Below are 27,355 nucleotides of genomic sequence, written 5' to 3' on the forward strand. Positions count from 1 at the left end.
CCCCCCCCAAACCGACAACTAACAAACAACAGGTCCCAAGAACGACTTTGGTATCAAGTACAACCTCGCCAACGGTGGCCCCGCCCCCGAATCCGTTACCAACAAGATTTTCGAGTTCTCCAAGACTTTGACTTCATACAAGATTGCCGATATTCCCGATGTCGACATCTCCACCGTTGGTACTCAGACATATGGTGACCTTGAGGTCGAGATTATCGACAGCACCACCGACTACGTTGCTATGCTCAAGGATATCTTCGACTTTGACCTGATTAAGAAGTTTTTCTCCACACACCCCGACTTCAAGGTCCTATTCGATGGTCTCCACGGTGTCACCGGTCCTTACGGAAAGGCTATCTTCGAAGAGGAGCTTGGTTTGAGCAACGCCATCCAGAACTGTGTCCCCAGCCCCGACTTCAACGGTGGCCACCCCGATCCTAACCTCACATACGCCCACTCTCTGGTCGAGGTTGTTGACAAGAACAACATTCCCTTTGGTGCCGCTTCCGATGGTGATGGTGACCGAAACATGATCTATGGCGCCAATGCCTTCGTTTCTCCTGGTGATTCCCTGGCTATCATCGCTCACCACGCCAATCTGATCCCCTACTTCAAGAAGAACGGTGTCAATGGTCTCGCTCGTTCCATGCCCACCAGTGGTGCCGTTGATCTCGTCGCCAAGGCTCAGGGTCTCGACTGCTACGAGGTGCCCACAGGCTGGAAGTTCTTCTGCGCTCTCTTCGACGCCAAGAAGCTATCCATCTGCGGTGAGGAGAGTTTCGGTACTGGTAGTGATCACATCCGTGAGAAGGATGGTCTATGGGCTGTTATCGCTTGGCTCAACATCATCGCTGGTGTTGGTGTCCAAAACCCCAGCGTCACCCCATCAATTAAGGAGATCCAGAAGGAGTTCTGGGGCAAGTACGGTCGTACTTTCTTCACCCGCTACGACTACGAGGATGTCGATTCAGAGGGCGCCAACAAGGTTGTTGGTGAGCTAGAGAAGCTTGTCAACGACTCCAACTTTGTGGGCAGCACCATTGAGGGTGAGTGATTTCGCAATCTCGGCTGACAATCTCTGCTAACTTATTCCAGGTCGCAAGGTTACAAAGGCTGGCAACTTCTCTTACACCGATCTCGACGGCTCTGTCGCTTCCAAGCAGGGCTTATATGCCGGCTTCTCTTCCGGTAGCCGAATTGTTGTTCGACTCTCCGGCACTGGTTCATCTGGAGCCACCATTCGCTTGTACATTGAGCAGCACACCGACGATCCCTCCAAGTACGAACTGGACGCTCAGGATTTCCTCCAGGAGGAGGTCAAGTTTGCCACTGAGCTTCTCAAGTTTAAAGAGCACGTCGGCCGTGACGAGCCTGATGTCAAGACCTAAACGAGATACGTCATGATGGGTGTTGAAATTGGGGAACACAAGAGGTGGATGCAAACACAAGATAATTTTGAGTTTCTGAAATTGTTATCGCGTACAATGCTGACAAACTGAGCGTTCTTGAAACTACTAACTAAACAATTGGAAAACTGTGGATGTGTGCTGAGGAATAGGGGCACAGTAGCATGAGTTAATGCCACGACATGAAAACATTCTTGATATCGTTGTATGGAAACGTGAGTAGGGCCTGCGAACTCGCAAATGGCTGTGATGTATCGTACAATCTGTGGCCCTCGACTTCAACTTTATTATTAAAAATAGGGAAATCGTTATTCGTAAATCGTCAAACCGTTATTTCTCTCGTGGGACGCCGTCGCTAGAAAAAACATGAATCAAGGCGAAAGGCTACATGTAATGGAACAAGGGGGGAGTACAAGTATTCACAGGAGAAATTATAAGTGCCGAGTTTGTGTCGTACAGCGGAAACACTGTTGTTGACTTAAGTCTGTGTCGACTCTGTGGCGGTGCTCTCGTCGATGAGCGCAGGAGAGAAGAGCTCCTTGAAACGCTTGGCCGCTGAGTATGTATTGTTAGATGGTGTGTTATTACGAGGAAGGGCAACGAACCTTCTTCACTCACGAATCGGATCTCGAAGGCTCCTGCACGGTTGATTCGTTGGTTCTGCTGCCGGTATTCCTGGCAAAAGACGTAGAGTTGAATGCCAGCAAGTCGGACTCTGGTCTTGCTGACTCTCTTCATCCATTTAGGGGAGGCTGACTGATGTGTGACTGGAGGACAATAGTTAGTCCACTGCCTATGAGACGACTCGGGACTTGACGCGGGCTTACTGAAAGCTGTCCAGACAGGACATTGGCGTAGGTCACCGTCCCAGACTGCAGCGTGGAGGCGAATACCCTTTGTCATATAGTCCTCATATACAATGAGAGAATGCATGAAACCGTCGTCCACGATTCGACTGTTACTATGAGTATGGCTGTGTGGAGGATAATCAGGGGCAATGCTTACGCCTGGAACAGTTTTCGTTCACCCCAAAGAGTGAGATCTTCATTTGCAACCTGTACTGTAAGACTATTGCGCGTCTTGAAAGACAAAAAGCAGCAGTACACGAGCACCAATTCTAGAACGTTAGCAACTAAATTTGCCGTTCGTATTTGCTAGTAGCAACTTACCTTCCCACGTCATGAAGCAAAGATTGGCCCACATCTTGGGGCATTGTTCACTGGAACTCCATCGCCAGAACTGAAGGCTGCTCCCATTGCGTTCGACACATAGTTCATGTGCACCACGAAGCGAAAACCATGGAGTTCCCATGTGGAACGTTCGCAACAGGAAATATGGGCATCTGTCTCGACCACTCTGATATACTATCAGGGTTATCTGGCGCTCATTGAAAGAACTAGCATCGTTAGTAGAACGCTCGTGTGTCATTGATATCCTGAGACTACCGAATAAAAAGAATTCTTGCATCACTTGGCATGCGAGCTTGACTCCAGGGGGCGTGTGGGCCATATGCCTTGGACCTAATTATCTTGTTAGGAAGTAACCTGATTGATCGTTTTCATCCTGGACTTACGACTGCTGATGCTTAAGCGGAGTCCGGGAGGGAAGGGGTAATGAGAAGATTTTCTCAGCCCAATGAATATTCTATGACCATAGTCAGAAGTGATTATATTTTATCTTTTGGCAATATGTACTAACAGTCGCGATGCCCGAATCATCATCTAGCACAGAATCGGGACGAATTGTTGAATTAAGGCGAATAGGGGGAGGGGCTTTTTATGTTAGCATTGGCATAGTATCGCCAGCCTCCTACTTACGAATGCCTCTGGCTTCCCTGAGTTGCATCAACTGTAATCGAGTGCATTCCATAGTGTTGAAGTCAAAATTTGGCGATCTTAGCAACGGTGAGTTATGGGCTCTTACGGGTGTTCGATGAGTATTGGCAACTAACCTCAATAGCAACTCCTGTAACAGGGACAGAAAACGATTGTAAAGAACAAAGCGCTGGGGTAGTGAAAGGCCCCCAGCTTCTTGGGTCATCGAGTGGTACATCTTCCGCCAACGATTCTCCTTGGTGAGAGTCCTATCTTCGTAATAGGTCGTGATATCTCGTAGGGATCTTGATAGGCAAGGGAGAAGGATTTCGAGATAGTCAAGCACGACCGGAACTCGAGAGAAATGGACTTTGGAGTACTCGGCTAGTTCACGGAGCAGTTGGCCTGAGATGCTGACCTCCTCCATCGTCATCAGCAAATGGGTATGGGTGCCCTCGCCCAAGGCATTGCGAAGGCCCAGGAGTTGAACTGCAACACGGTCTGCCCTTTCTGCCTCCAAGCAACAACCTTGGAGCAGGTGTAGCTCAAGTTGGCCACCTAGAACCATCTCCATTACGAGAGGCAAAAGGCGTATCAGAAGAGAATGTCTATTTCATCACATAACGAGGTGGGCCACTGTTGATTTGATGTCCTTTCCAAGTCGACTCTATCCGCGTGACACCCTTGACAGTCGCTGTGATGATAGAATTAGACGATCGAGGCTACTGCATGCGGTGAGAGACTAGGAAGAGGTGAATAGTGGCGGGGTATCAATCGAGATTCTTCAGAATGGCTTGATAAGTAGATAGATGATGTAGATAACCGACGTTGAGATCAATTATGAGAGAGTGAATTAGGCGAGAAATCAAGAATAGATTCAAGAATTGAGAGAGGATATCTGGTTAATAATAGAAGAGGAGGGGACGGCCGATCTGCAGGCCGTCAATAACGTGTGATCCGATCCGCGCAACTCGTTCAACACCATGAAGAGGTGCACCCGCACCAGTCTAACCATACATAATGCCTTCCCTGACGTGGTTGGTGCACGGTTCTCACACTGAGCCTTGAGTGAGCCCATCAGGTTGATGCACGTAATGACGGGGAGGCTCTTGAGGTTGTCGTTCTGCACTCGACTCAGCTAAGGCCACAACATCCGGGGCCTTGGACCACCTGATGGTCAGATGCCGCCCGCATTCTCCGAACTCTGCAGCGGCATATCAATCAACTTGGGTTTCATCGAGGCAGATACACCAACGAGAGGAAACCAATATGTTGACGAACGAGGCATTGGGTGTGTGTATGGCGACTCGACACTTGCACTCCGGCCTGAGCCAACTTCTCAGGCGCTGCCACGATAGCAAGCGTGCTTTAACATGACGCCAGGCCAATGCATGAGGAGATTCGGGGCAGCAATTGAGCTAGATTAGGATTGGGTGGGCACTCGCACCATTGACCAGTCGAGTCAAGATGACCATTCCTAGAGGAGGAGAGCCAGAGCAACTGAGGTCAACTGAACTGAACTATCCACTGACAGTCCAGGTGCGACGTGTTGCTACGACGGCGACTCTTGACGTGCGTCCGCGGGATGTGGACTCTTGTGTGGAGAAATCTGATGATGCTGGGGGATAGCCTTCGAAGCGCTTGAAACGATGGTTGTGCTGGGGTACATGTCCCCTTTCGACCTGGTCTGGCCTAGCATGACCTCGTGCTCATCCAACATTGTCAGGTACTCCACTTCAACGGCCGTGGGGGATCCCGGCGATGAGGCTCGGCGGGTTCAGGATAAGAAAACGTTCTCACGATGGTTTGCACGATGTTGCACGCTTTCATTCTGCGACTCGCGAACTCATTGTACATACGTGCGTGGATGAACAAAAGCCCCCATGAGGTACATCCGTTCCTCTCGACTTTTAAGTTGAGTAAGCATTGCAACTTACATGGCCTGACTGAGCTGCGCAATGCGAGTGGTCATTTTCTATAATGACGACAACGTGGTTCCTCTGATGAATGATGCTGAGTACAAAGAGGGTTGGTGGGTGGAAGGTGAGGCTTTCTGGATGGTTGGGTGAGCCCTCTCTCCGTCCGATTCTAGAGTTCCATGGCAGGTTGGGTATCAACCTGTCACCTCCAGTGAGCTTCTTGAATGTGGCCTCACTAGCCACACAAGCCACTTTCGACACTGATCCATGATAAGACTGCTAACACACTATTAAGATCATAATTGGGTCATCAACATTTGATAGTCTTTTTCTTAAACTCCAATCATTAGAGTCTTGCGGCTGTAAAGTGTAATAATTTATATCAAACTTTCACCTGAATACCTCCTGATGTATACATTCCACCAGTATGGATTGGGTTAAACACCAAGCATAACGTCAAAGCTCAATCTCGAACATCCCCGCATAGCTTCAATTCTTGACGCCGTCCAAAGCTTGACCCCTTCAAAGCGTTGGTGCCGCAATCGTCTCAGGCATATAATAGGCTTTGCCCCAAATCTTTCGCACATAGAACACGCTTGTGGCAGGTATTGTGATGTTTTATAGTTTCGATTATTTATGCCGAAGCTCCCTTACTTGTACAGGCATCTCGTTTCCTCATCCCATGGACCCTCCAGAGTTCGTGATCAGGTTCTCATTGGGAGCTCGCAGCTCGATAGGCCGCAATCTAGATCATAATAACATGCGGAACGGCCTTAACCCTTGGAATCCCTAATAAAAAAACAAGGCACTCTTCCTGTGCCATCATACAACACCGCCGAGACCGAAATACAAAGAAGAAGGTCCACTCGAGCAGAAGAACCTGCAACGCGGCGCTGAAGTGCTGGGACTAGTCCGATTCAGATTTCTTTGCCGAGCGACGCTTGGGTTTGACTTCATAATCTCCCTTCTAGGAAGACTCTTCCTCCTCCTGGTCGGCCTTCAGACATCGTTAGTGTGCTGCTGCTATAGTGTTGTTCTAGATCAACTCACGTTGTAGGCCTGCTTCTCATCCTCGTATCGCTTCTTGTCAGCGGCAGCCTTGGCCTCATAAGGAGCACGTTGCTTCTCGTTAAGAGCCTTCCATCGCTCACCGAGGAGCTTGCCGACTTGACCGAAAGAGATACCAGGGTTCTCCTCACGGACGTTCTCACGCTGCTCGTTGGCGAAGAACATGTAGGCGGAGAGGCCACGCTTGGGGGCGTTGGGGTCTAAGTCGGTCAGCTGTGTTCAGTGCGGAACGCGATGGGGCACGCAGTGCATGGCAAAGCATGTGGACATTGAAAAGCCCATGGATGAGTGAAGACTTACCCTTCTTGCCGCGCTTGGTCTTCTCGGCCTTACCGCGCTTACCAGCAGCAGCCTTGGGCATTTTGAATGATTTCTGCAAACGGGTGTAAGTTGGTGACCTTATGGATCATGCGTGCGACAGAAACAATCAAAAGGAGTTGATGGAGACTTCGCAGTGTTGAACGCGAGGTCAGTGATAATGAGGGGTAGCTCCATGAAGCTTGGAGCTGAGCTTGGTATGAGAGATGATGGACAAGGTGGCGAGGCGCAAACGCAATTGCGCCTCCCAACGCGTCAAAACTCGCGTCGTTCAAGAAGAAAAAGGCTTCTAGGGGGTTTGCGCGTACCTGGGAGGTGAACTTGGGGGAAAGTAATTTGTGGTGTTGACGTGGTCTGTGATGCGCTTCCGTTAGCTATCTTATAGAGCTGTCGCGAGACAAAGTTTCAAGATCAAGATGATGCGCAAGAATAGACGCGATGCAGCCCAGTCTGGAGCAACGTTTCGACAAGAATCGATAGCGAAGTCTAATCAAAACTTTGCGGCAAGATAGGCGCAACACCAGAAAGTAAAAACAATATATTTTATGGTGGTGGTGTGGTGCATGATAGAGAGGACAGGACAATACTCACCACAAAGACGTGCAGAAGCGTGTTGAGTGTAGAGGCGATTTTGGGTGGGAGAATTGTATGGGAGAAAAGAGAGGGAGAGAGAATGTATGGGGAGGGCCAAGGCAGCCTTTTTACTATGGGGGAGTGATTGTGCGTGGGGAGGGAACGCGACCTGCCCAGCTACCACACTTGGACTGTTATGCAGTGGGCTGGCCTGGGTGAGCTCTTGGTGCCCCCCTTCCTTGGGAGAAAGGGAAAAAAAATTGGGTGCGGTGCCCATTGCTCTCTGCGGTGCTTGGGAGCTTGCCCGCCCGCGCGCTGCACTAGTACTGTCGCAGCAGACTGTAGTCTGTACCTGTACCGCACCTGCCTTGGGCCATTTTCTGCCTCTGGGCCTGCTACTGGGGTGAAATGACCAGGACTCCGTCCTCGCCCCCTCATCTAAGCTCCCCAGAAACACCTGCCTCTGACCACTCACCAGCGTGTAAGCAGGCGGTCATTGTCTGGTACTGTACGGGTACAAGCCGTACGCAGCTCGCCGCGCCGAGGTACAGTACAAAGGTCTTGTACCGCAGCATGACTGTAGTAATCCGCACAGTATACTTGTTGCTTTAGGAGACATTCGCAAGCCCCTCTGCCTTTGATTACGGTACCTCTTACCTTACCTCTTACTCTGATCACTCCTAAAATAACCACACCCAATAGACACTTTGACTCTGCTCTGTGCCTGCCCAGTCAACGGGCTCAATCCAGCGGGTTCGCGTTCTCCTGGGTGATACCTGCTGTAACTTTGCCTAGGTGCCTTCCCCTGTGTCGTGATCCTGCCTCCACCCCGCCGAGTCGTTCTTTCTTTCGGCTTTCTCTCAGTAGTCTCCGTCCATGCCGTCCACCTCCACCTCTTTGAGGCCGCTATGCTTCATCACACTCAATCGGACTTGGAGTCTCGCTCGACACGACGCTACTTGCACCCTCCTCCTGTTGGGACCTTTTTCTTTTCTTCGGTGGTTGTTGCCAAGTGCAATTACGTTTAGTAGAATATCTTTGCTCGGCGTAGTGAATATCAAGCACTTTGCACAAGCATGAGGAACACAAACCACAAACATGCTCAGCTTGCCATGGCGTGTTGTTACTTCTTCACTAATACGCCACGGTTCTTCGTCCCCTTTTGCTTTCGTCCTAGTGTTAGAGAATGAGTATCAGTTGGCTTGACTGTTGATAGATTAGTTGAGCTTGAGCCTCCTTGAGAAGTTGAGGGAGACTAAGAGGGGAGTGTTCAACCTGTTCAGGACTACAGCCAAAACCGTACTACTTACAGCATGTCATTGTTTGATTGTCGCCATAAAAGTGGCGCTCTCCAATCATGGTACAATAGGGCGATATTTGAAGGCGGGAGGTTGGTTGATACATTGTAAAATGCATTGCTAACTCAAAGTTCGGCGCTGCCCTGGCGGAGCCAAACTCACACATCAGTCTAGAAAGGGAGTATCGGTGTTGCACTCTGGCATTGCATACTATTGGAGACAAAGCCGTAATGGTGGGAAATGGTTCCAGTTGACGCCTCATGAGGATTGACTGAGTACACTGTTACAGCATCAGACCAGCCAACCGACTGTAATGGCCCGTTTCCGGGTTTGTCTCTATTATTCCCAGGTCGTGCATCATCCGGCCTTGGGAGGGATCGCTATTATCCATCCGAAAGACAATCTCGGGCTATCTTCGACTTCACTGTCCTTAACCCCCGTCCCGAGACTACTGCCTCACACATACCATACAATGCATCATCCATGTGTACATCGCACTTGGTTTGGCACTACCTTGAGACAATGGTATCACTTGCGCGACTCTGCTGATAGCCAGAAGGGATAAACCATGTTGATACAGCACGCGAAACGGCTTGGTTCCCTATGGTTACCTTCTTTACACATAGCATTGATACTGCCTCAACTTCGATATTCACTTCTCATATGTCCGTTACCAGGCAACTCTTTGATCAACGGCGGGGACGTCCTTCGTCAGTTCTAGACCACTCCCATTGAAAGTTGGAGTAACTTGTAACCCACCGCAGGGGCGGTACTTTAGCCCCATATGATGACCATGTATTGTCATACGAAATTTTCTTGTACAGGTACTTGTAGATGAGTACCCTGTCAGGGCTGTGATTCTATGCATCCTTACATCCATCCATCCCTTCCACTGCTCCTCTGCTTGTTACCCTCCAAGGCAAGGAGATAATATTCCGACTGTTCTCCTTCCCAATCTCCGCGAGTATACCACGCTCAGCACAGCTGAAGCTGACTGCCAACACAGGTACTTAGTACTCCTTGATCTTCAGGTCACATAGCCTGGGCTATAAGTTGCCATGTTAGAGGCTGCAGAGGTTCATACTACTCAACAGATTGTGCAGGGACACCATACGATCCTAGCTCCGCAAAGAAAGGTTTGGTACTGTGCCAGTGTATCACCTGGAATTTTCGCTCAAGCAAATCTACGGATAAGAGAGACTACGATCATATGTGCATCATTGGTGATCAGTGCTAATACCACACGCTAAAAATGGATAGTGATACTCCGTCCCTTTGCTCAGTCAGATTGCAACAAGCAAAAAGGACAGGCCAAGACAAGCGAGAAATAGAGATGACGCCGGATACCTCATGACGCATACTTCATCTGCGGGCATGGCGGGTACCAAGAGTCGCGCGAGGAGCCTTGGTGTAATTGGGGTAGCAACAGACAGACACAGGCAGAAAGAGAGAGACAAGCAAAAGCGCCCGGCGCAGACGGCTTTGCCGAACTTGTTTGGTCGCGCCGGGCCAAAACAAGGTGCAAAGGCAAGCCGTAAGTGGCTCATGGGAGAGGTACCAGTAGAGACTTACAGCGGGTACGCGACACACCTGTCTTTGGGTGGTCATGTAGTCCTCCTGGCAGCTGATACTGTGCTGTACCTAGACGCCGAGCCAACTCTGGGCTCACGCCAAAGTTGAGAACAGGGAGCTGAGCGTCCCCCCGCCCAAATTCATTCTCTGTGTCCCTCTCCACTCGCTCTTCTTGACTGTTTTTTTTTCTGCTCGCCCCTTTTAGTTTCCTGCCACCTGCTTTTCAAGCTGTGCTCTGCTGACTTGTTGCTCTTAGCCTATCTCTGACTTTGAATCGGTGAAATCGGACCCGCGTTCGAGGTGCCCTCCTCCAAGGTGAGCAAAATCAAAACCAAGGAAGCTTGCCGTAAACGAATAAAGAAAGGTATAAGAAACAGTAATTACTAGGTACTTAAGAAGAGCAAGAGGATTACTCCATTTTTAATGAACTACAGACCTTTCTTCCAAGTACTCTTAATGTATCCAAGGTACCTATTTTCTCCAATCTCTATATCAGAACTGGAAACTGGAAAGCATCCTAGATTCAGTACTCCTTGGTCGCTGCCCAACACGCGACGACGCTAGTGATTAAATACGCGCCTTTGCGGCGCGCTGATCTGGTCCAAATTAAGGCAAATTCAGGGAGGGCATCAGAGTGATTTCGACGGCACGTTTTTTTGGGATACGCAGCCCTCCCCCATTCACTTCGTTTCCGTTGTTTCTCACCTCCATCCATTTTCCATCTCGAAATCGCCAAGACATATCACGTGCATTTACCGCCCAGTGGTCATAGCTCCCATATCTACTAAGCCTTATCGGGAGCTCATGGTGGAGTCTTGAGAATCACTCGATCCGACAAGACTGGCGAATTGATGAAGTTGGAGATGAGGATGAGGTCGAGATGAGAGGCTTGAAACCTGGCACCTGCATGATGTTCCAGGGACAGCCGTGATCGCGCATCGCTAGTAGCGAACTATGACTCTGTCCTGTCGTTTAGAATTTCCCTGCTCTTCTCTACCAGATCACGCATCGTCGCCACGACGGGATCTCGCGAGCCCCGATCCAACAACGGGGATACGTATCTTTTCTTTCCCGACGGGACGGGACGAGGCTCAATTTCCTCGACGCATGGCCAGATCATGGAGTACTTTCAGGAACTGGTCACCTTGAAGTGAAGGGCGTTCGAAAAAGCAGTGAGTTTTTTTAGAGCCTGAATAGAGTTGATTTTCTCGTGGAATCATCATTCCTCCTCCTCGGGATCAAGTACAACATCTTGTAGTTCATCATCATGCACCCAATCAATGCCACTACCAACTATTATACCACTGGCTACGCCTTTCATCACTCTCCATCTCTGTTTGCTTGCCTTGACGTCCGCCTCGAGTTCCTCCTGCTCTTGCATCATCTTTGAGTTCGGAGGCACTCTCTTCTTCAGCTTGACTTGTTCTGCTAACTCAAGCATCTCAGCCGCTGAAGTGACGTTCTCTCGAGACTTGCGCAGCGTATTACTTTGTACATTTGTCAACACGCTTATCACCTTGTTCGTTTCAGCGGCCTGTGTGGCAACTGATATGGAGGTATCGTCTCTACGCTCAATGTAGGTCAAGAGTTCACTGGTGAATGTTAGTTGATAGCACATACGCGTACGAACAAATACACGGACCGCTCAACAAGAGCTGCTTCTGGGCCGCCATGAACGGCTCTGAGAATTGGGTTCGCCGTCATAACAGCCTCTGTTACTTCATTTCTCAGGATATACTGCGCTCTCGACTCCATCAGTTCTGATTGGGCTTTTTCTGTTTCTTCGGCGGTAAGGGATGAGGTTTCCTCTAAGAACCGTAAGCATATACTGCGAGCTTATCTCTGAGAGAAACAGACCTGGCTGATGTGACTTCTGTGCGTTTATAATAGCGATTTCAAGTCGAAGCTCTTGTATTCGATCATATAGTTCGAGGATCTTGGCTTCATCTTCTGAGATGGGAAGATGGGACATTTCTTCATGCCCGTCCAACATCGGGACGTCATTTGAGTCTGCCATAGTAATTCTGAAATTCGATATAGCTTTTCTACTGGAGTTCCTGCTGGGCCATGCCTTGTATCGCAAAACGCGTTGACCTTGGCGACAAGCTTGTTACTGATTGTGGCTGGAGCTGTGGCTTGGTAGGTGTGGCGTTCCCGCCAATTAAATGCTGCTTGTCACAAGGCACCGGTCACAGCGTCACGCTAAGACCAGGCTCCTATGGCCCATGGATAATCGGTGGATCTTTCGTCACGCGAAGATATTACTATAACTCATTCAACACCAGGTGCCCATTATAGCTCTGGTGATCAGAAACCATATCTTTACTGAAGTGCCCCCTTCTTTTCCGTCGGCCGCGCATTGCGGCAGTTTTTCCAACAGGAGATGTCTCGGGATGGCTCTCCAGGTGTTGATAGCACATACGGGCCTGCGGCTGGAGGTCGATACCGCACAGTTCTCCATGTAAGCCTCGTCAAGATGACAATGAGATGTTGGCAACTAACTCAGCTGTAGCCTCGATGATCTCAAGGCCTGGGTCTCCAGGAAAACCTCGATTCCACCACAGTATATTGTCGCCTTGACGCCTCATGGCCGTACCGTCAAATTCACAAGCCTACATACAGAGGTTCGTTACTCAGTAAGAGATATGCCTTTTCTGACCATAGCCCAGAAAGAGATGTTCATATACGATATCCGAATAAGTTCCCCAGGGAATGCGAACCTCATCACCCCAGTCCCGGCTCCGAAGCGGTACGTCATCCCGAATGCGCCGAACACGATCGATGATGTACAGTCAATATCATCATGGCAAGAGCTATACAAGGAGCGTCGAAATTGGGCGATGCATTTGGTTGAGGACTGCGGACAGATGAACACAACAACTCTGGCACTGTACAGCGAGATAGACGTTATCATCAAGTGCTTGGATGCGGCTGTTGCGAATCTCGAAATCAGCATCAAGACCATAGAGCCCAAATACAACGACCTGAAGAAATGGGTAACGCCTGCACTGGAAGAGCACAGGACTCTGGTTGAAAATTGGGAGCAATATCTCGATCTCGCCAGAAATACCCCGATCTCGCCTTTGATGGTCAAGTTTATGACTCGACAAGAGACCAAGAAGTCGAACCCAACTTTGGAAGACCTTATCGAACTCGATACCGCAAGGAAGGCGGGAAAACTTGCCCCGACAGCCCATCGAAGGTTCAGCGACAAGGCCAATCAACTCAACAACACGGCATCTCAGATGTATAGAAGCTTAGAATCGCTGATTGCCGACTTCGAGAAGCTCATGAGCCGATCTGCTCTTGGCCACAGCACAGATTCCGCACAGCTCCTTGAAGATATCGAGGCAGTAGTGAAGCAGATGGACTCCGACTACCGGGCAGCACTTGGATATGGCAATACGCAACGAGATGTAGCGCAAGCTTCCAAAACGGCTTCAGTGCACACCGAACACTTGGTACCAACGCTGAAAAAGCGAGTCAAAGAGATGGATGAGCTACTTCACTATGCAACAGACGCGCGAAATTCTGTTGCTTCGGAATCAGCGAAATTCATGCGTTACGTTACGGAAATAACATCTCTTCATAACAACGTCAAAAGTCAAATCAACGTATTAAATCAGTCGGTAGATGACATGACGACATTTGATTATCTTCGTCTCATTCACCAGCTGCCTTATATGTACGCAGCTTTCGTCTCAGAAGCAGTTCGACGACGCGAATGGGTTGATAAAGTCAAGACGGACTCGTCTACTCTAGCAAACGAGATGGCATTGTTTCAGGATGAAGAGTCCAAGCGACGGCGGAAGTGGCAAAAAATGATTGGCAGCATGTATGGTCCAGATCTGGACACAAATGTCATGGGCCTGGAGGTCAATTTGCTTGGGGAAGACAAACCATGGCCAGCTTTGACCAAAGACGACTTAACAGATTTCGTGCAGTTGTTGCAAGAGCAACCTGTTGATCAGAGTGTATTGGATGATGTGTTGAAGCTTGTACAAGAGCTTGACAATCCAACAAAGCAGCAATCCAAACGACTTAAGGCGTTCAAGAACGGAAGTATTCATGAAGTGGCCCTTGGCAGGAGTGGTCTCATGATTCGAGGCGATGATGATTTACTACAGTCACTCCAGGAGGATAAAGGTAAATTAGAAAACAAATTGAAGACGGCCGAGAGCCGAGTCCGCCGTCTAGAGGATTTGCTTCATCGACAGAGCCAAGCCAGCCGCCCTGGAAATCTCTTCCAGCCTCAGGGTCCCCAGCAACGCGAGAGAGGCAACTCTGGATCATCTATCAGATCGAGCCGCTTTGATGACCGTAGACGCTCTTCGGACGGTATCGACCCCTTGATGCGGCGTATCACTCAGCTGGAAAACGAACTGCGAGAAGAGAAACAGCGGTCTAGTCGACTCCAGCAAGAACTCACAGCGCAATCGGATCATCATGAGAACATCAAAGGTCAGCACGAAGACTTGAAGGGCCAGCATGAAGACTTGAAAGGTCAGATTGCGGAAGTTAACACTACCAAACAAGATCTACTCGAGAATATGGAGGCCCTCGAACGCGAATTCGTCGAAGAGCGCAAGAACCTAGAGAATGAAATCAAGACTCTCAGAGCACGGTTGGAGGATACTGAAGACGAAATCGAACAGTTCGACGAATCAAGGCAGCACGAGAAAGCCGGATATGTTGTACGAGTGGAGGAGCTAGAGGCCGAGTTGGAGCAAATCAACAAGCAGCGACAAGATGATGCCCTCAAAGCGCAAGGGCAAGTCGAGTTCCTTCGCAAGGAAACCCGAATTCAAAGAGAACAACAAGAGGCCCTTGAACAACAAGTTCAGTCTGCACAAGAGGAAACCCAGGACGTCTCGAGGAAATTGAGTGTTGCTGAGGAGGCTCTAGGTGATCATTGGCAGGCCCTGAAAAGACTGTTTACTGAGCTGCTGCCCGAGGCTGCTGTCCCAGACAACTTTGTAGATCTTTCAGATGTGCTACTTACGCAAGCCGGAACGCTCGTTGAGAAGTCCCGAAACTCGGAGGCAGACATTGATTTACTAAAAACTAAGGCTGAACACTTCACGGCAACCATTGCGGAACTCCGGGAACAGCTTGCTGAGAAGGAAACTAAACTATCCGAAGGCGAAATGAAAGCGGTTCATTTGCGTGAGAACTTGGCTGAGGAGAAAGCAAAGGTGATCGCACTTGAACAAGAGCTCGCAGATGGTAGAGAGCAACTTACCGAGTTGCGTGCCAAGCTCAGTGATGGCGAAACTGGGCCCGAAGCTCTGCAGACAAGGCTGGAAGAAGAAGAGAAAAAGGTCATGGCCTTGACCGAAGAAGTGGCCTCCAAACAGTCCCACGTCGGTAGTCTGGAGGAAGAGCTTCGCATGTTCCAAGAGAAAGCCGAGTCCCTCCAGGGCAAGATGTCTAACTTGAACAGCCAGTATGAGCACCGAGACGAGAAGACTAAGGATCTTACACAACGCCTCTACTCTCAAAACGATCGTATGTGCCGGCTGTTGGAGCGCGTAGGATTTGCCATTACCAGGAAAGATGGAGATATGACCGTTACTAAGATTCCACGATCCGAAAGAAATGCTCAGAACCCCAACGACTCCTCTGACCCTGGTTCGTCCCTACGCAAGTCAGGAATTCTAAGCCGTGTCTTGGGCGATAGCACTGATCTCGAACTCCTATACTGGCTTAACAACTCAGACCTGCAGGCCGAAAATGAGAAATACGAAGCTTTCATGAACAAGATTGGCAACTTTGACATGGAGCTTTTCTCCGAGACTGTATATCGCAGGATCAAGGAAGTAGAGCACATGGCTCGTAAGTGGCAGAGGGAAGCCCGATCCTACAGGGAGAAGGCACACCTTCTGCAAAAGGATTCGCACGAGAAGATTGCGTTCAAGCACTTTAAGGAGGGCGATCTGGCTTTGTTTCTCCCTACGCGCAATCAGCAAGCCGGTGCGTGGGCCGCTTTCAATGTGGGCTTCCCACATTACTTCCTGCGCGAGCAAGATGCCCATCGCTTGCGTCACCGAGAATGGCTTGTTGCCCGTATCTCACGGATCCAAGAGCGTGTCGTCGACCTTTCAAAGAGTCTCCAGCCGAGCAGCGAGACAGATTCGATCAACGATGAGGAGAACGATAACCCCTTCCAGTTGTCGGATGGTTTACGCTGGTATCTGATCGATGCTTTCGAAGACAAACCTGGCGCCCCCTCGACGCCTGGAATGGGCAAGTCAACTGTTGCGGCTAATACCGTGGAAGCGACAGCCAACATTCACACTCATGCTACGGGTGGAAAGGGTAAGAGTCGGGATAGCGTCACTAGTATTGAAGGTATTAACAAGACTTTATCCAAGAGTCTTGAGAGTAGGCGTAGCAGTACCGGCTCCAAGAAAGCCCTGCCGTTTCAGCTTGGAGGCACGGCTTTGTTAAAGAATAGTGCTTTGGCTAGCGAGACCAACTCACTCCGAGCGCATCCCACCGACACACCATCCGGCACAAGCCCTACGCACGGGGGACTTCTCACGGCAGCCAATGCGAGCCTAGCACAGAAGGCTCTGGCAGAAGGGCAAAAGAGCGAGCAAACAGAGAGTCCGAGCAAGTCTCCTTCGGGCGAGTCATCAAACCAAGGCGGCAGCGCCAAAGCGGACGAGGTACGAAACGTCGACACCCTTCTTGGACCATAATGATGGGTTGCTGACGGCCAGTTAGCAGCCTCGGAACGCTGTGCAACGGGAGGATTCGGCTGAAAGTCCGACGAAAAAGTCGGTTGTGTGGGATCCTCTGTGGAGTGTTGACTATAATTATGAGAGTGCAGGTAGAAAGTAGTTGAAGTCGGTTACTCGTGTATGTGCTCGTACAGGGCCAACTTTTCTTGCATTTAGGAAGTCTTTACTCTGGGAAAGGATGGGTGTTATTTCTTGTTTGGCGCACGAGCAGTATGTGTAAAGAAAGGGAATAGAGTTCAGGAGCCTTTCGGATGGATAGCTAGGATGGGAAATGGAGATTTGTTTACGGATTACAGGGTGAGACGAGAAGGAGAAGGCCAAGATTCCCTTCTGTGATATCTTTCAATTTACTACATTAGACTCACGCGCCTGTCACATAATGTTCACGTTTTATTTAGGGTTGGCAAAAGGTGTCTGGGGGAGGCAAGAAAACTTGTAATTCCTATACTAAGTGGCAAAGAGATATAGGTAAATTTTGTATAAGCTCTAGCAAATTCACTATGGACTAGTTGACCTTTAGACTAGTCTTTCGGCACTTGATCCCTGGTCAGAAGTTTTCTTCTAGTCAGGAGGCTATATATCTTGCTTTATCAATTTATCTGCACAAAAGCAACTACCTAGCCAACTAAAGTCTGTTTAACAGATCAAAATCAAATAGATAAGGGGGTGTTCGCAAGAACTCTGGGTTCTTGGCAGGGGCATCTGGGGACTATGGTTAGGCGTCAAGGCCTGATAGGGGAGACAATGAGGTTGGGCCAATGGACACGAGATGTATCCGAGAAATCATCATCGGCGGTCTCGGCTGGGGCGTCATCGTCTTGGATGGAAAAGATGGAATCTTCAGGACCATTACAGCTCTGTCTCTGATTCATACTGCATCACAGAATGGACCTGGCTGCCGGGCTGAAGACACTCCTTCAACCAATAGATATATGTTGGGAATCCAACTAGTTCGTCATCACTATCATCGTCATCACTATCATCATCATCACCTTCGTCACTTTCGTCGCTGTCTTCGACATGGCTTTTGACGACAGTGCTTGGGACATACTCCTGGTTCTCGAGGGTTTTAATCCAAAAGTCCTTGCCTAATTTGCAGTAATCCTGTCTCACCGGAAGGCCAAGAACAACAAGTGTCTTGAGCTTCAGATGCTTTCCCATCTTAACACAGAAGGACTTGAGTTCCGCGTTGGGACCATCGGTCCAAGGTCCTGAGAGATCAAGAAAAAGGCTCTCGAGGCCAGTCATGAGGGACCAGTCCAGCTGAAGAAGAGCCAGACGATCCGCATCTCGTCTGTGAAACAAGGCGTGATGGAATGCGACGTGCATATTGGCATCGAGTCTATCAGGGACATGAGAGATGAGGTACTCATGCTCTTCCATTTCATCGGGTAGTTCGTCCTTTACCATCCAGGGAAAAGAACAAATCATGATGTGGCCTCGTCGTTGGCACTCGAGACGATTATCGTTTGCATGCAGCTTCTTGACATAGGCATTACGGTTAGGACTGTCAATTCCACCTTAAACATCAACGGCGAAGGGAAGATCATCCATGATATCGCCGGTGAGAACAAGAAGATGTCCAGTGTCACAGCGAAATGCTTCGAGGTCCGGATGTGGGTTGTTGTGTCGACTCCAGAGGGCTCGCATTGGCTCGACAAGATCGGGATTGAGATATCTATCATAAACATGAAGTTGATGAAGCACTCGATTCTTTTCGAGAGCTAGCTTCCAGCTCAGGTTTGCGGGCGTCAAAAAGTCGATCTCACCGTCGATGACAGGTGCCTTGTAGATACATTTGTGTTGGAGGGTGATACTTTCGATCTGCCCCTGTCCAAACACCCCATCACAATCCGTATGACCTCGAGTGTAGATGAGGGTGCAATAGTCACTGAAGTCTTCACCGCAGACAGATCCACCATGGGTGAGTAAGTGAATCTAGCTCTTACTCTTTTGGGTGATCTCGGTGAGGATTTTCAGAATGGTCTCCTTAGGGAGTGTAGGGAAATTTAGTATGCTGGGGGGCATCCTGAGTGTTAGTCAGAGCACTCATGATTGCGTTTGTAGGATGATTCGTCGATACAGCAGTGTGATAAGTGCCAGTTTGGTCTGGAGAAGAGACTGGTGATGGTGGTGAGAAAGGTTTGAGTTTGAAATTGTGGTAAAGAACCGGCAAGGTCACTATCTGATTGATACATGATTGTTCACGTGTTCATGGAGTTGTGCCAGTGTCGTGTACTATGTCGCTACCACTGTGATCGAAGAAGGGAAACTGTTCAACTGCTCAGTCCAGGCCAAATACCTCATGATTCAGTCTGTCGCGCAAAGCACCTGACGGTGTAAGTGAGGTTGTCGTAGATGCCAGCTTCTGATTGGCGTTCGTGAAGTCGAGCTTATCTGGGGTCATGATGAGAGATAAGGCACATGTAAACCATTAAGTTAAGCTCCGAATTGTAAGTCTGTTCAGTAATTAACTTCTTCCCATATTCAACATATAAGTTTAACCGCATTCATCAATCAATCGGCAGTCATGTCTTTAGAGATGCACCAAGGTTTGCAGCGCTCATTACCTCCCGAACTACTCTATCACATTATAGAGGCTGTCTTACCTTCGAATCCACTGGCATTAATCCCAGCGTCACATATTTCGACAAAGACATTACTTTCTCTGACACTGGTTTCGCGCGATACATACAAGTTAGCTAGTCGGCTACTTCGAGAGCGATGCCTCTACATTGATACTAGTCGACGCCTTGCGCAGCTGTTGCTCTGTCTTCCTCACTCTGTACCAAGCCTCCCGCCTATATTGCCACTGCGGAATATCACATCGCTCTATCTAGCCCCATTTAAAGACAAGTTGGACGACCAACCCACAGCAGCTTGGGTGCGGGAGCTATTCTGCGAAATATGCGGTACACTGCGAAGGCTGATTGTCCACATGCCATTCCAGAGTTTGGATCCACTGGATGACCACCTGAATGTCAGGAGGACTCTTCGCGAGGGGTTCGAACGGCTTGATAAACTAGAGGAATTTGTCTGTCTTGGCGATTACCCGTCACTGAGCCTTCAAGATGCTCCTACTGATGTCTGGGGTCTATGGCCGGATCTCAAACGCCTTACAATATTTGGGGCACCACTTGATAATCATTGGCTATGGTGGTACATCGCGACGCAGCAGCAGCTTGAGCATGTCATCCTCGCTCGATCAGTGAATGTCGAGGCAGCCAACATCAAGGAGGAGTATTTTCACAAATTACCACGAGATGACATGCGGTTGGACCGGGATATCAAAATTACCCTTCTAGACGCGGCTTTTGTGTGGAGGGGCGTCAAGACATCACGTTGGAAGGAATTCGATCCGAAGGAACGGATGACAGTTGAGCTGTATGATGTGCCAACATCGTTCTATGGCGATGAGATGCCCAGGGAGCTTGTGACGACATGGGTGAGACGAGGTGCCTTGAATGGGAGTTTATGGGATTGGGAGGGTGAAATTGTGAAGGAGACTGCGACCGATGCTACTTGATGTATTCGTTCTTCGATACCCGGTTTTTCCATCATCATATTGACGATATAGTAAGTCTTTGTTTCCCGTTCAATCTCATGTTAATCAGCCTTCATCTTGATTCGACTGTCATGGTTGGACCACCTGAGCGGATGAACACATCACAAGTTGAAGAACATTCAGAAAATACCTATTCGAGCTCGGTAGATAATTAAATCCGAACTCCAAGTCAAGTTTATCCAGCTGAAAACAAACCCCGCAAAGTCCAAACCAATCGTCTACGGATGCATCGGAAACGCAGCTCAAACATCCATCAATTGTGAGGCTCCCGGGTAGCTTATACAGCCTCAAGGGTATCAAAAATGGTGGTCAGCAGCTCAAAAGATTGGGGGTTCAGAGCCAAATCCCACCGAAAGCTGTCCCCAATGCCCTGTCTAGCCTCTCCCCAGGCGGGGTTATGGGCATGTTCAGTGGGGTGTCTACCCTGTTCACCTGCCCGAATGGGGTAGAAATTTTCGAGGTGGAGCACGCTCCGGCTTCGCTTTCTTCCAGAAAACCCGCCATCGCAACGCCAAAAATCCCCGTGTTTCCCCCGGCCGTTGAGTCTGCGGTTAGCGGATGTGGATTGTTTCTCCATAAGCTTTCCTAACGCTGAAGAGAACAGACTATCTCGGTTTCTGTTACATACTCGCTCTCCGTGCGCTCTTTCGAAGTCTCGCGATCCGAAAAACTCCAGATTTTGTTCCTCCACTGCCATGTCGCCCTGCGGCAAAAACCTACACGCTACCACCGAGAGCTAATAAGTTCCCGATCAGAAAGAGAAAAGCCTCTGTCGCGAAATCGCCGCCCACACAAAGACATGCTCGCAAGCCACGCCCTGTTGTGACCGTTTGACCGTTTAATCTGTCCGACACGAGCGTATCCCTCATCGTTCCTCTCCCCCCGGATTCTTAATCCCGACCCTTCCGAACCCTTTGTCGGCCACTGTTGAAAATGCCCGAGAAATCGGCCTCAGTAGTGTCCTACGCTGCTGGTGCCTCTCTTGCTGCCGCAGCGCTCATATATGTTTTCGCACCAAATTTCTCCATCGATCACGACGCCACGAGCTCCAAGAAAAAGTCTATAGTCGGTTTGAGAAACCAAGCCAATGACTGCTTTATCAATTCGGTTCTCCAAGCCCTTGCCGGCTTAGGAGAGTTGCGCATATATCTGATTCGCGAAACGCACCGCCGCCGTATCGAAGACCCGGCAGTATATGCTAGTCTTGTCCAGCCAGAGGGCAAACAGATTGCCCAATGGAAGCTACAGGGCCTGCAAGAAGGACTGGTCACACAAGGACTGAAAGAGATGCTGGATGCGCTTAATGAGCGCCCCATTTACAAGAAGTCCATATCGCCGTTCCAGTTTGTCAAGGTTTTGGAGGCGGCGTTCAAGCAAAGGATCAGCCGCCAACAACAAGATGCGCAAGAGTTTCTGCAAATCGTGGCTGAGCGCCTCAAGGACGAGTATCACTGCGGTCAACGAGCAAGACTACACATGCGGAGACGCGGTCTGTTTCCTACCCAAAGTACACCGAGTGTCGAGAACACGCTGGATAGTCAAGACAATGGTAAGGACGGCGACGAATCCTCACCAGAGCAGCAGCCCACTGCCAATGGCGACAACGACTCTGCTATCGAACCATCCGAGGAAACCGAGATTCCCCAGGACAATGGCCAATTGCCGATAGAAATTGAAGAGGGCTTCCCAATGGAAGGAAAGTATGAGTCGCATCTCGAGTGTCAGACCTGTCGCTACAAGACTAAGCCCAGGGAAGAGACCTTCTGCACTATAACTTTGGCTGTGCCTCAGGTCTCAGGCACCACGTTGAATGCATGCTTTGACGGCATCTTCAAAACCGAGTACATTGATGACTTCAAATGTGAAATGTGTCGATTGATGCAGACAAAGGCAGATTTAGAGGCCGAGATGGCCAAGTCCACGTCCGAGAGTTTCAAGGCGCAAGCCCAGGAAAGCATCGATAAGCTCCAGCATGCCATTGACACAGATCCCGAGAATCCCCCAGAGGATGTCGAGCTTGGCGATATTCGCTTTGCGCCCAAGAGGAGGATCGCAAAGACCACTCGAATGTCCATATTTCCAAAGATATTGGCTATTCACCTCTCCCGCTCCATCTATGATGTGGGCCAAATAACACAGAAGAACTCGGCCAAGGTGGTCTTTCCCGAACAGCTGCCTCTTGGTGGTTTGATGGACCAAAAGAGATACAAGCTGCTCGGGCTGGTTACTCACCGTGGCGGACACAACAGTGGTCATTACGAAGCATTCCGACGACAGAACGTTGCCGCACCCTTCTCAAACCCGAATACCTTCCAACCATCGGAAGCTTTTAGCAAGACACCGACACCCATAGGTACCCCTATCATGGGAGGAAGACCGACGCACAGTCCGGCAATCTCTACGCCTGACCTCCTCTCAGGCTCGTCTGGTGACTCGACGCCTTCTCTGGAATCTCTGCCGGCCCCACCTAGGAGTGTCCCTTCAGACCTACGAGGCTCGGTGAGCTTACCAGCAATTGGTAAACAGAAGGATCCGGAAACCAGTAGTCTTCGTTCTGTGGCCGCCTCTACGAAGTCAGCTCTCTCCAAGCTTACATCGCCCAAGCAAACAAATAGCAGTTCGTTACCACCCAAGTCTGTGACATCAAACGTCGCAAAACGATCAAGGAAACGAAAGTCAGCAACAGACAAATGGTGGCGCGTCAACGACGAAAAGGTCAAGGAGGCAAAGACCAGCGAGGTCTTGGGCATGCAGAGAGAGGTGTATCTGCTATTTTACGAGCTCGATAAGGATGCTTAGGATCCTGATGAGGTTTATCCAGTACGTGAAGATGAAGGATTGTGCGTGATGCTCTGATGTGCCAGTTCTGTTACGCTTTACAGAGTTGATGAAGGGGGGCTATTTTTCTTTCTCTCCTAACTATTTGCATAGGGTTGGCGTTTCAAGCAAGACAGTTTCGGGATTATCTATACAGTTAGATTCCATGGTGCTTTTAACAGTATTTGAAAAATATCCAGCATTGGATACCTGGGAGTTGATGACGAAAGAAGGTCATTTATAGATAGGGGCTATCATTCTTATCTATGGCAGTAGTGAATACACAATTAACAGACAACAACGTATTTAAGTAGGAGATTGCTTGTTCCTCGTGCTGGACATGTTGCCCAAGTATAATTTGAAGCCATCATTTGAATATTTCTATCACATCTTAGTTTCTAACCTCCCAATTACATCTGCAATCGTATCCAAAACGATATTACTTTAATGTCTAGTGGCCAATCACAGTTCAACAATCAATGAGTCAGCATAATATGCAACAGCTAACAGATTGGGGATGACGACTTCACCAACCTCGTTGATCGCGTTCCCTGTTACACTTCGTTTTATACATTTTTCTCTTTGTCAAGAGAGCATTTTTATTTGTAAGGCAGTCTCTGTTTCACATAATAAGAGACTCAGTATATTTTCCACTGGGGCTGAGCTTGACCACCAGGCTGCGGGTCTTCGCGACAAGGGAGCAGCATCGTCAATCCTTCGCTTGGGTCCTAAAGAAGCAACTGGCGAATACCTCAACCCATATGAGAAGCCTAATATCCTGAATCAAGATCTCTCTTTCTTTCTTTCTTTCCACATTAGGATGTTGAGCCCGAGAAGGAATTTTTTATCGTTTCATTGGTTCCTGTTGAGATCAGACGCCGTCAGACAAATCTCATAACTCAGACGCCTTTTCCACCTCTCATATAACACAATCAATAGCCGCGATGGTGGTCATTTCTCGACGCACGAGACGTCGCCTACGGTCCATCTTCATTCTTATTCTCATCTCCACCTTCATCATTTATTCTATCCTTCCTCACGATTCAGCCATCCGCCTGGCTTTTGTCTTCAACATCTCGCGCTTCTTTAATTTTCTGCGTGGCGCAGCAACAAACCGAGACGCTTGGTTATGGAAATCGCCACGGTACGCCGTAGATCTCAAGAACGAAGTGGGCTACCTCATCAAAACCGGGTATGGAACGCGTCACCGAGTGCCTGAGCAGCTCGCTGCCTTTGAGGCAACAGGGGGTTTCTTAGGAAAAGAAGGCGAGAGTTTCCTAGTTGTAGGAGATTGGACGACAGTGAATCAGACAGATGCAAAGCTGATAGGCGTGACGGTGCACGATGCTATTAAGAGAGTTATGGAGACCAAGATCAGAGGCAAGGTGGATGATTACCCCAGGCTGGTAAAGTACACAAGTCTCCAGGCAAAGCTCCAAGTAGGAGACGAAGAAGAAGCTCTGAAGATTGGGCAAAGTTATGGCTGGGAGCTTGATGCGCTAAAAGTTTGTCTCTCTAACAACTTCTCTCCACACCGCTAACAGAGGCAGTTTATCATGGGCATGGAGATGATATATCATCAGTTGCCAGGCAAAAAGTGGTACATCATCTTAGATGACGACACTTTCTTAATACGACCTTCTCTGGAGCTACTCATGGGTCACGTTGACTACCGCAAGCCCCAGTATGTTGGTAACGCGGTAGGCGATTACAAGGCGCGTTTCGGGCACGGAGGATCTGGAATCCTGATATCCGGAGAGGCGATGCGCCGTTTGTTCGAACACCCGGGCATCGTACAAGAAGCATACGCCGAGTCCATGACCGAGACGTGGGGAGATCGACTGGTGGCGACGACGCTCCAGAAGCTAGGCATATACATCGAAGAGTCGTATAATCATCACTTCAATGGTGAACCTCCTTCCATCACGCGCATCTGGGGTGATCGTTTCTGCTCGCCCCTACTTTCATTCCACGGCTTGCGGAAGCCCGGCGAGATGCGCCGTGTCGGGGAGACACTCGCAAAAATAGACAAGCCAGTGTTATGGCACGACGTTTGGCAGTTGTTTGGAGGCTCAGCTATGTCGGCGCTTGAGAGCCGCCCAACAGAGCTAACGGCGGATCATGTGGGCAAGCCGGACGAGCACACCCGCTCATGGGGCGATGTGAGGAGTGCCAATGCTTGTCAGAAGCGATGTGAACAGAGCGGACGACGCTGCTTGGCATGGACATATGAGATGGAGATTGAAAGATGTCACACGAGTCCTTGGCTACTGCTGGGGGCGGACGGCGCTACAGGCAAGGCATCGGGCGTAAACTGGCCCGAGGTGAAGCCATTGCTCAAAGGCTGCAGATAAATGAGGAGACATCATCCTCTGCCAGCGAGTAAGAGAAAACGAGCTCGTGTTGGCTAAGCCTGAGATCCTGCTTTGCTGTTCAAATTCGAACTGCTTCTGAGGACTCGTCATTGGCGTGAGTTGTCTGGCAGTACCATGCTATTGCTCGGGGCTTTTCCCCGGCCGAATATGTATCATATCATGTACTATATCATGTATCATATGCACATTGGATGCCCCCTTTAGCCTCAAATATCTGTTCCCACTCAGTGAACGGAGTAAGGAAGAAAGCAAGAGAAGCCTCATTGGAACGCCTCCGAGGACAAGCGACCCAAGAGCCGACCGCTATTGTATTGACAACCGGTGTGGAGAGAAAAAACTGGATCGTGGATACCGCTACAGCTCCTCTGCACATGGAGGTAGGGAGGGGAGGGGCTAAGGACTGAGCCAGCAAGCAGTGGTCAAGTTTAAGGTCAGCGTTCCAGGAATCCGGGAACTAATGGTAGGCGAGAGAGGGAGCAGGCAGGCGACCAGTAAGGCGAGATAGTGAGATGCGCAGGAAAGAAAAGCCGGTTGGCCAGACACCCTCCCTCCATCCCCCCTTGCTTGACGGCCTTCGCTCGCTTGCTTCCCGTCGCCGTCTGTCAGCCGGGATGTTTGCCTTTACAGAGAGGAGGTGGGTGGGTGATTGCCAGTGCCGTTGCCACTTTGTACCTATAGGTATAGCACAGTGCAGGAATAGACCAGGTCTGAGGAGGATCCGCTGCAGTTGGGTGGGATCCATGTGGGTGGATGGTTCATTAGCGAACCATGGCTTGAAGCTGTGGAGAGGCTCGTCTCGCTTACGTCGGGACCTTGCCGTTGGGCGAAGGCATCTATATCGTGTACGGGTACGGCCAGAAAGCTAAAACATGACCGAACAAACTGACGGCTGAAGACACTTACTCGTCTTGTTGTGCTATGGTGCGTTCATGACCAGTGCCTGTTTTGAGGTTTCTGGCTCCCAGTTTGGTAACTATCTCCTGGAGATGGAACAAGGCGAAGTGGCACAGAGGGCAGGGGTTTCGGATTTGCTGAAATTGGAAGAGGGGGGAGATGATATTGGATATCTTAAGATTGGGGAGTGTGGACAACGGCAAGATTTGCAATTCACCGTGGCCTAGCCGGCGGGTACCTGTTTGTGAGAAACGGCCGGCTAAAGGAAATAAAGGATACTTTTTGTAGGTAAAAATGACGACTGTGACGAAAGGCAATCTTGCAGAGTACGGAGTCGGTCGGAGTAGCTAGGTTTGAAGTATGATATAATAAGAATTCAAGTGCAAATCTAAATTCAAACCATGGAGTGGATAGATTTATTTTGGACTACGTATGACTCAGCCCAAAGAACAACGAACGAATGGAAACAGAGAAGGGAAAGGTAAGGGAGGGACGGCAGTTAGCTTTGGTTCCTTCCACTTGCTGGTTGGGTTCGAGCCAGCGAGCACCGTCTGGTTGGTACCTGACATTAGTGGCTCCTATAGAATGACTTGGAAGGAAAGTCAAGTCTCTTAGGGATGTGTTGTGGGGTCAGTGGCTTGCGGGGATTTGACTTTGACATTTTTGGAGAAGCTCTCAGCATTCGATTGAGGGATGGATGAGATACGGATACGCAGATCAGTGCAGTGGTTGGCTGCCTATCTATACAAGGAGAGAAGAGACAACAAATGGATAACGACAGCTAGGCCCCAGATGACCTACACTGAAGATTGACTATCCAGGTCTAGCCCAAGCGTTAATCTCAGTCGGAACTTTTCAACTTGAGCTCATGCTCATCACAAAGAATAGGGGGGTGTATTGAGCGTTGGAGTCTACGACGGGACGAGAACCTTGCACCCGATAGGCCATGAGTGGCACACAATCAAGCCAGTTGCCGCCTTGTATCGAACT

General features: G+C 49.5%; 10 protein-coding genes across 27 annotated transcripts in view; 5 read left to right on the top strand and 5 right to left on the bottom strand.

Moving 5' to 3' along the window:
- Positions 1-1,388, top strand: part of FOIG_01202 (phosphoglucomutase) — a gene marked incomplete at both ends in the record, with an annotated part of 2,074 nt that extends 686 nt beyond the window's left edge. Inside the window, 2 exons of the mRNA XM_031197923.1 lie at positions 33-1,046; positions 1,096-1,388. Of these exons, the coding sequence (XP_031073690.1) occupies positions 33-1,046; positions 1,096-1,388 (1,307 nt within the window). The remainder of the gene's footprint in view (positions 1-32; positions 1,047-1,095) is intronic.
- Positions 1,389-1,485: 97 nt separating this feature from the next.
- FOIG_01203 (uncharacterized protein) lies at positions 1,486-5,314 on the bottom strand. Its single transcript, XM_031197924.1, has 10 exons — positions 3,358-5,314; positions 3,224-3,300; positions 3,105-3,178; positions 2,980-3,050; positions 2,852-2,926; positions 2,576-2,802; positions 2,412-2,523; positions 2,234-2,361; positions 2,012-2,173; positions 1,486-1,961 (listed from the first exon to the last, which is right to left on the bottom strand). Exons 1-10 carry the CDS (start codon positions 3,792-3,794, stop codon positions 1,885-1,887), a joined length of 1,440 nt encoding a protein of 479 aa, XP_031073691.1. The 5' UTR covers positions 3,795-5,314; the 3' UTR covers positions 1,486-1,884.
- A 130-nt stretch (positions 5,315-5,444) lies between these two features.
- On the bottom strand, positions 5,445-7,366 carry FOIG_01204 (structure-specific recognition protein 1). Of its 7 annotated transcripts, XM_031197928.1 has the most exons (5): positions 7,117-7,366; positions 6,834-6,879; positions 6,508-6,580; positions 6,190-6,407; positions 5,445-6,136 (listed from the first exon to the last, which is right to left on the bottom strand). In XM_031197928.1, exons 3-5 carry the CDS (start codon positions 6,566-6,568, stop codon positions 6,107-6,109), a joined length of 309 nt encoding a protein of 102 aa, XP_031073695.1. In that variant the 5' UTR covers positions 6,569-6,580; positions 6,834-6,879; positions 7,117-7,366; the 3' UTR covers positions 5,445-6,106. The 7 variants fall into 7 exon arrangements, with proteins under 7 accessions (XP_031073695.1, XP_031073698.1, XP_031073693.1 ...); XM_031197931.1 differs by having other exon boundaries at positions 5,474-6,407; positions 7,117-7,290; XM_031197926.1 differs by having other exon boundaries at positions 5,474-6,136; positions 6,834-7,290.
- A 3,133-nt stretch (positions 7,367-10,499) lies between these two features.
- FOIG_01205 (uncharacterized protein) lies at positions 10,500-12,078 on the bottom strand. The gene is made up of 3 exons (XM_031197932.1): positions 11,826-12,078; positions 11,611-11,776; positions 10,500-11,560 (listed from the first exon to the last, which is right to left on the bottom strand). Exons 1-3 carry the CDS (start codon positions 11,983-11,985, stop codon positions 11,188-11,190), a joined length of 699 nt encoding a protein of 232 aa, XP_031073699.1. The 5' UTR covers positions 11,986-12,078; the 3' UTR covers positions 10,500-11,187.
- A 13-nt stretch (positions 12,079-12,091) lies between these two features.
- FOIG_01206 (uncharacterized protein) lies at positions 12,092-17,324 on the top strand. Of its 12 annotated transcripts, none has more exons than XM_031197935.1 (6): positions 12,123-12,429; positions 12,481-12,592; positions 12,638-14,429; positions 14,505-16,286; positions 16,343-16,639; positions 16,698-17,324. In XM_031197935.1, exons 1-5 carry the CDS (start codon positions 12,362-12,364, stop codon positions 16,348-16,350), a joined length of 3,762 nt encoding a protein of 1,253 aa, XP_031073710.1. In that variant the 5' UTR covers positions 12,123-12,361; the 3' UTR covers positions 16,351-16,639; positions 16,698-17,324. The 12 variants fall into 12 exon arrangements, with proteins under 12 accessions (XP_031073707.1, XP_031073706.1, XP_031073701.1 ...); XM_031197936.1 differs by having other exon boundaries at positions 12,160-12,429; positions 16,701-17,319; XM_031197942.1 differs by having other exon boundaries at positions 12,092-12,429; positions 12,638-16,286; positions 16,701-17,324.
- On the bottom strand, positions 17,256-18,234 carry FOIG_01207 (uncharacterized protein). The gene has a single exon (XM_031197945.1). The coding sequence runs from the start codon at positions 18,143-18,145 to the stop codon at positions 17,564-17,566; it is 582 nt and encodes a 193-aa protein (XP_031073712.1). The 5' UTR covers positions 18,146-18,234; the 3' UTR covers positions 17,256-17,563.
- Position 18,235: 1 nt separating this feature from the next.
- Positions 18,236-18,742, bottom strand: FOIG_01208 (uncharacterized protein; the record flags this gene model as incomplete). Its single annotated transcript, XM_031197946.1, has 2 exons — positions 18,236-18,612; positions 18,664-18,742. The coding sequence occupies 2 exons, from the start codon at positions 18,740-18,742 to the stop codon at positions 18,236-18,238; spliced, it is 456 nt and encodes a 151-aa protein (XP_031073713.1).
- Positions 18,743-19,181: 439 nt separating this feature from the next.
- Positions 19,182-20,479, top strand: FOIG_01209 (uncharacterized protein). Its single transcript, XM_031197947.1, has one exon. The coding sequence runs from the start codon at positions 19,245-19,247 to the stop codon at positions 20,238-20,240; it is 996 nt and encodes a 331-aa protein (XP_031073714.1). The 5' UTR covers positions 19,182-19,244; the 3' UTR covers positions 20,241-20,479.
- Positions 20,480-20,729: 250 nt separating this feature from the next.
- FOIG_01210 (uncharacterized protein) lies at positions 20,730-23,414 on the top strand. The gene has a single exon (XM_031197948.1). It carries the CDS (start codon positions 21,213-21,215, stop codon positions 23,076-23,078), a length of 1,866 nt encoding a protein of 621 aa, XP_031073715.1. The 5' UTR covers positions 20,730-21,212; the 3' UTR covers positions 23,079-23,414.
- Positions 23,415-23,638: 224 nt separating this feature from the next.
- FOIG_01211 (uncharacterized protein) lies at positions 23,639-26,776 on the top strand. The gene is made up of 2 exons (XM_031197949.1): positions 23,639-24,601; positions 24,647-26,776. Exons 1-2 carry the CDS (start codon positions 24,041-24,043, stop codon positions 25,448-25,450), a joined length of 1,365 nt encoding a protein of 454 aa, XP_031073716.1. The 5' UTR covers positions 23,639-24,040; the 3' UTR covers positions 25,451-26,776.
- The last annotated feature ends 579 nt before the right edge of the window (positions 26,777-27,355 follow it).

The sequence above is a fragment of the Fusarium odoratissimum genome (genome assembly GCF_000260195.1).
Source record: "Fusarium odoratissimum NRRL 54006 unplaced genomic scaffold supercont1.1, whole genome shotgun sequence".
Classification (NCBI taxonomy): domain Eukaryota; kingdom Fungi; phylum Ascomycota; class Sordariomycetes; order Hypocreales; family Nectriaceae; genus Fusarium; species Fusarium odoratissimum.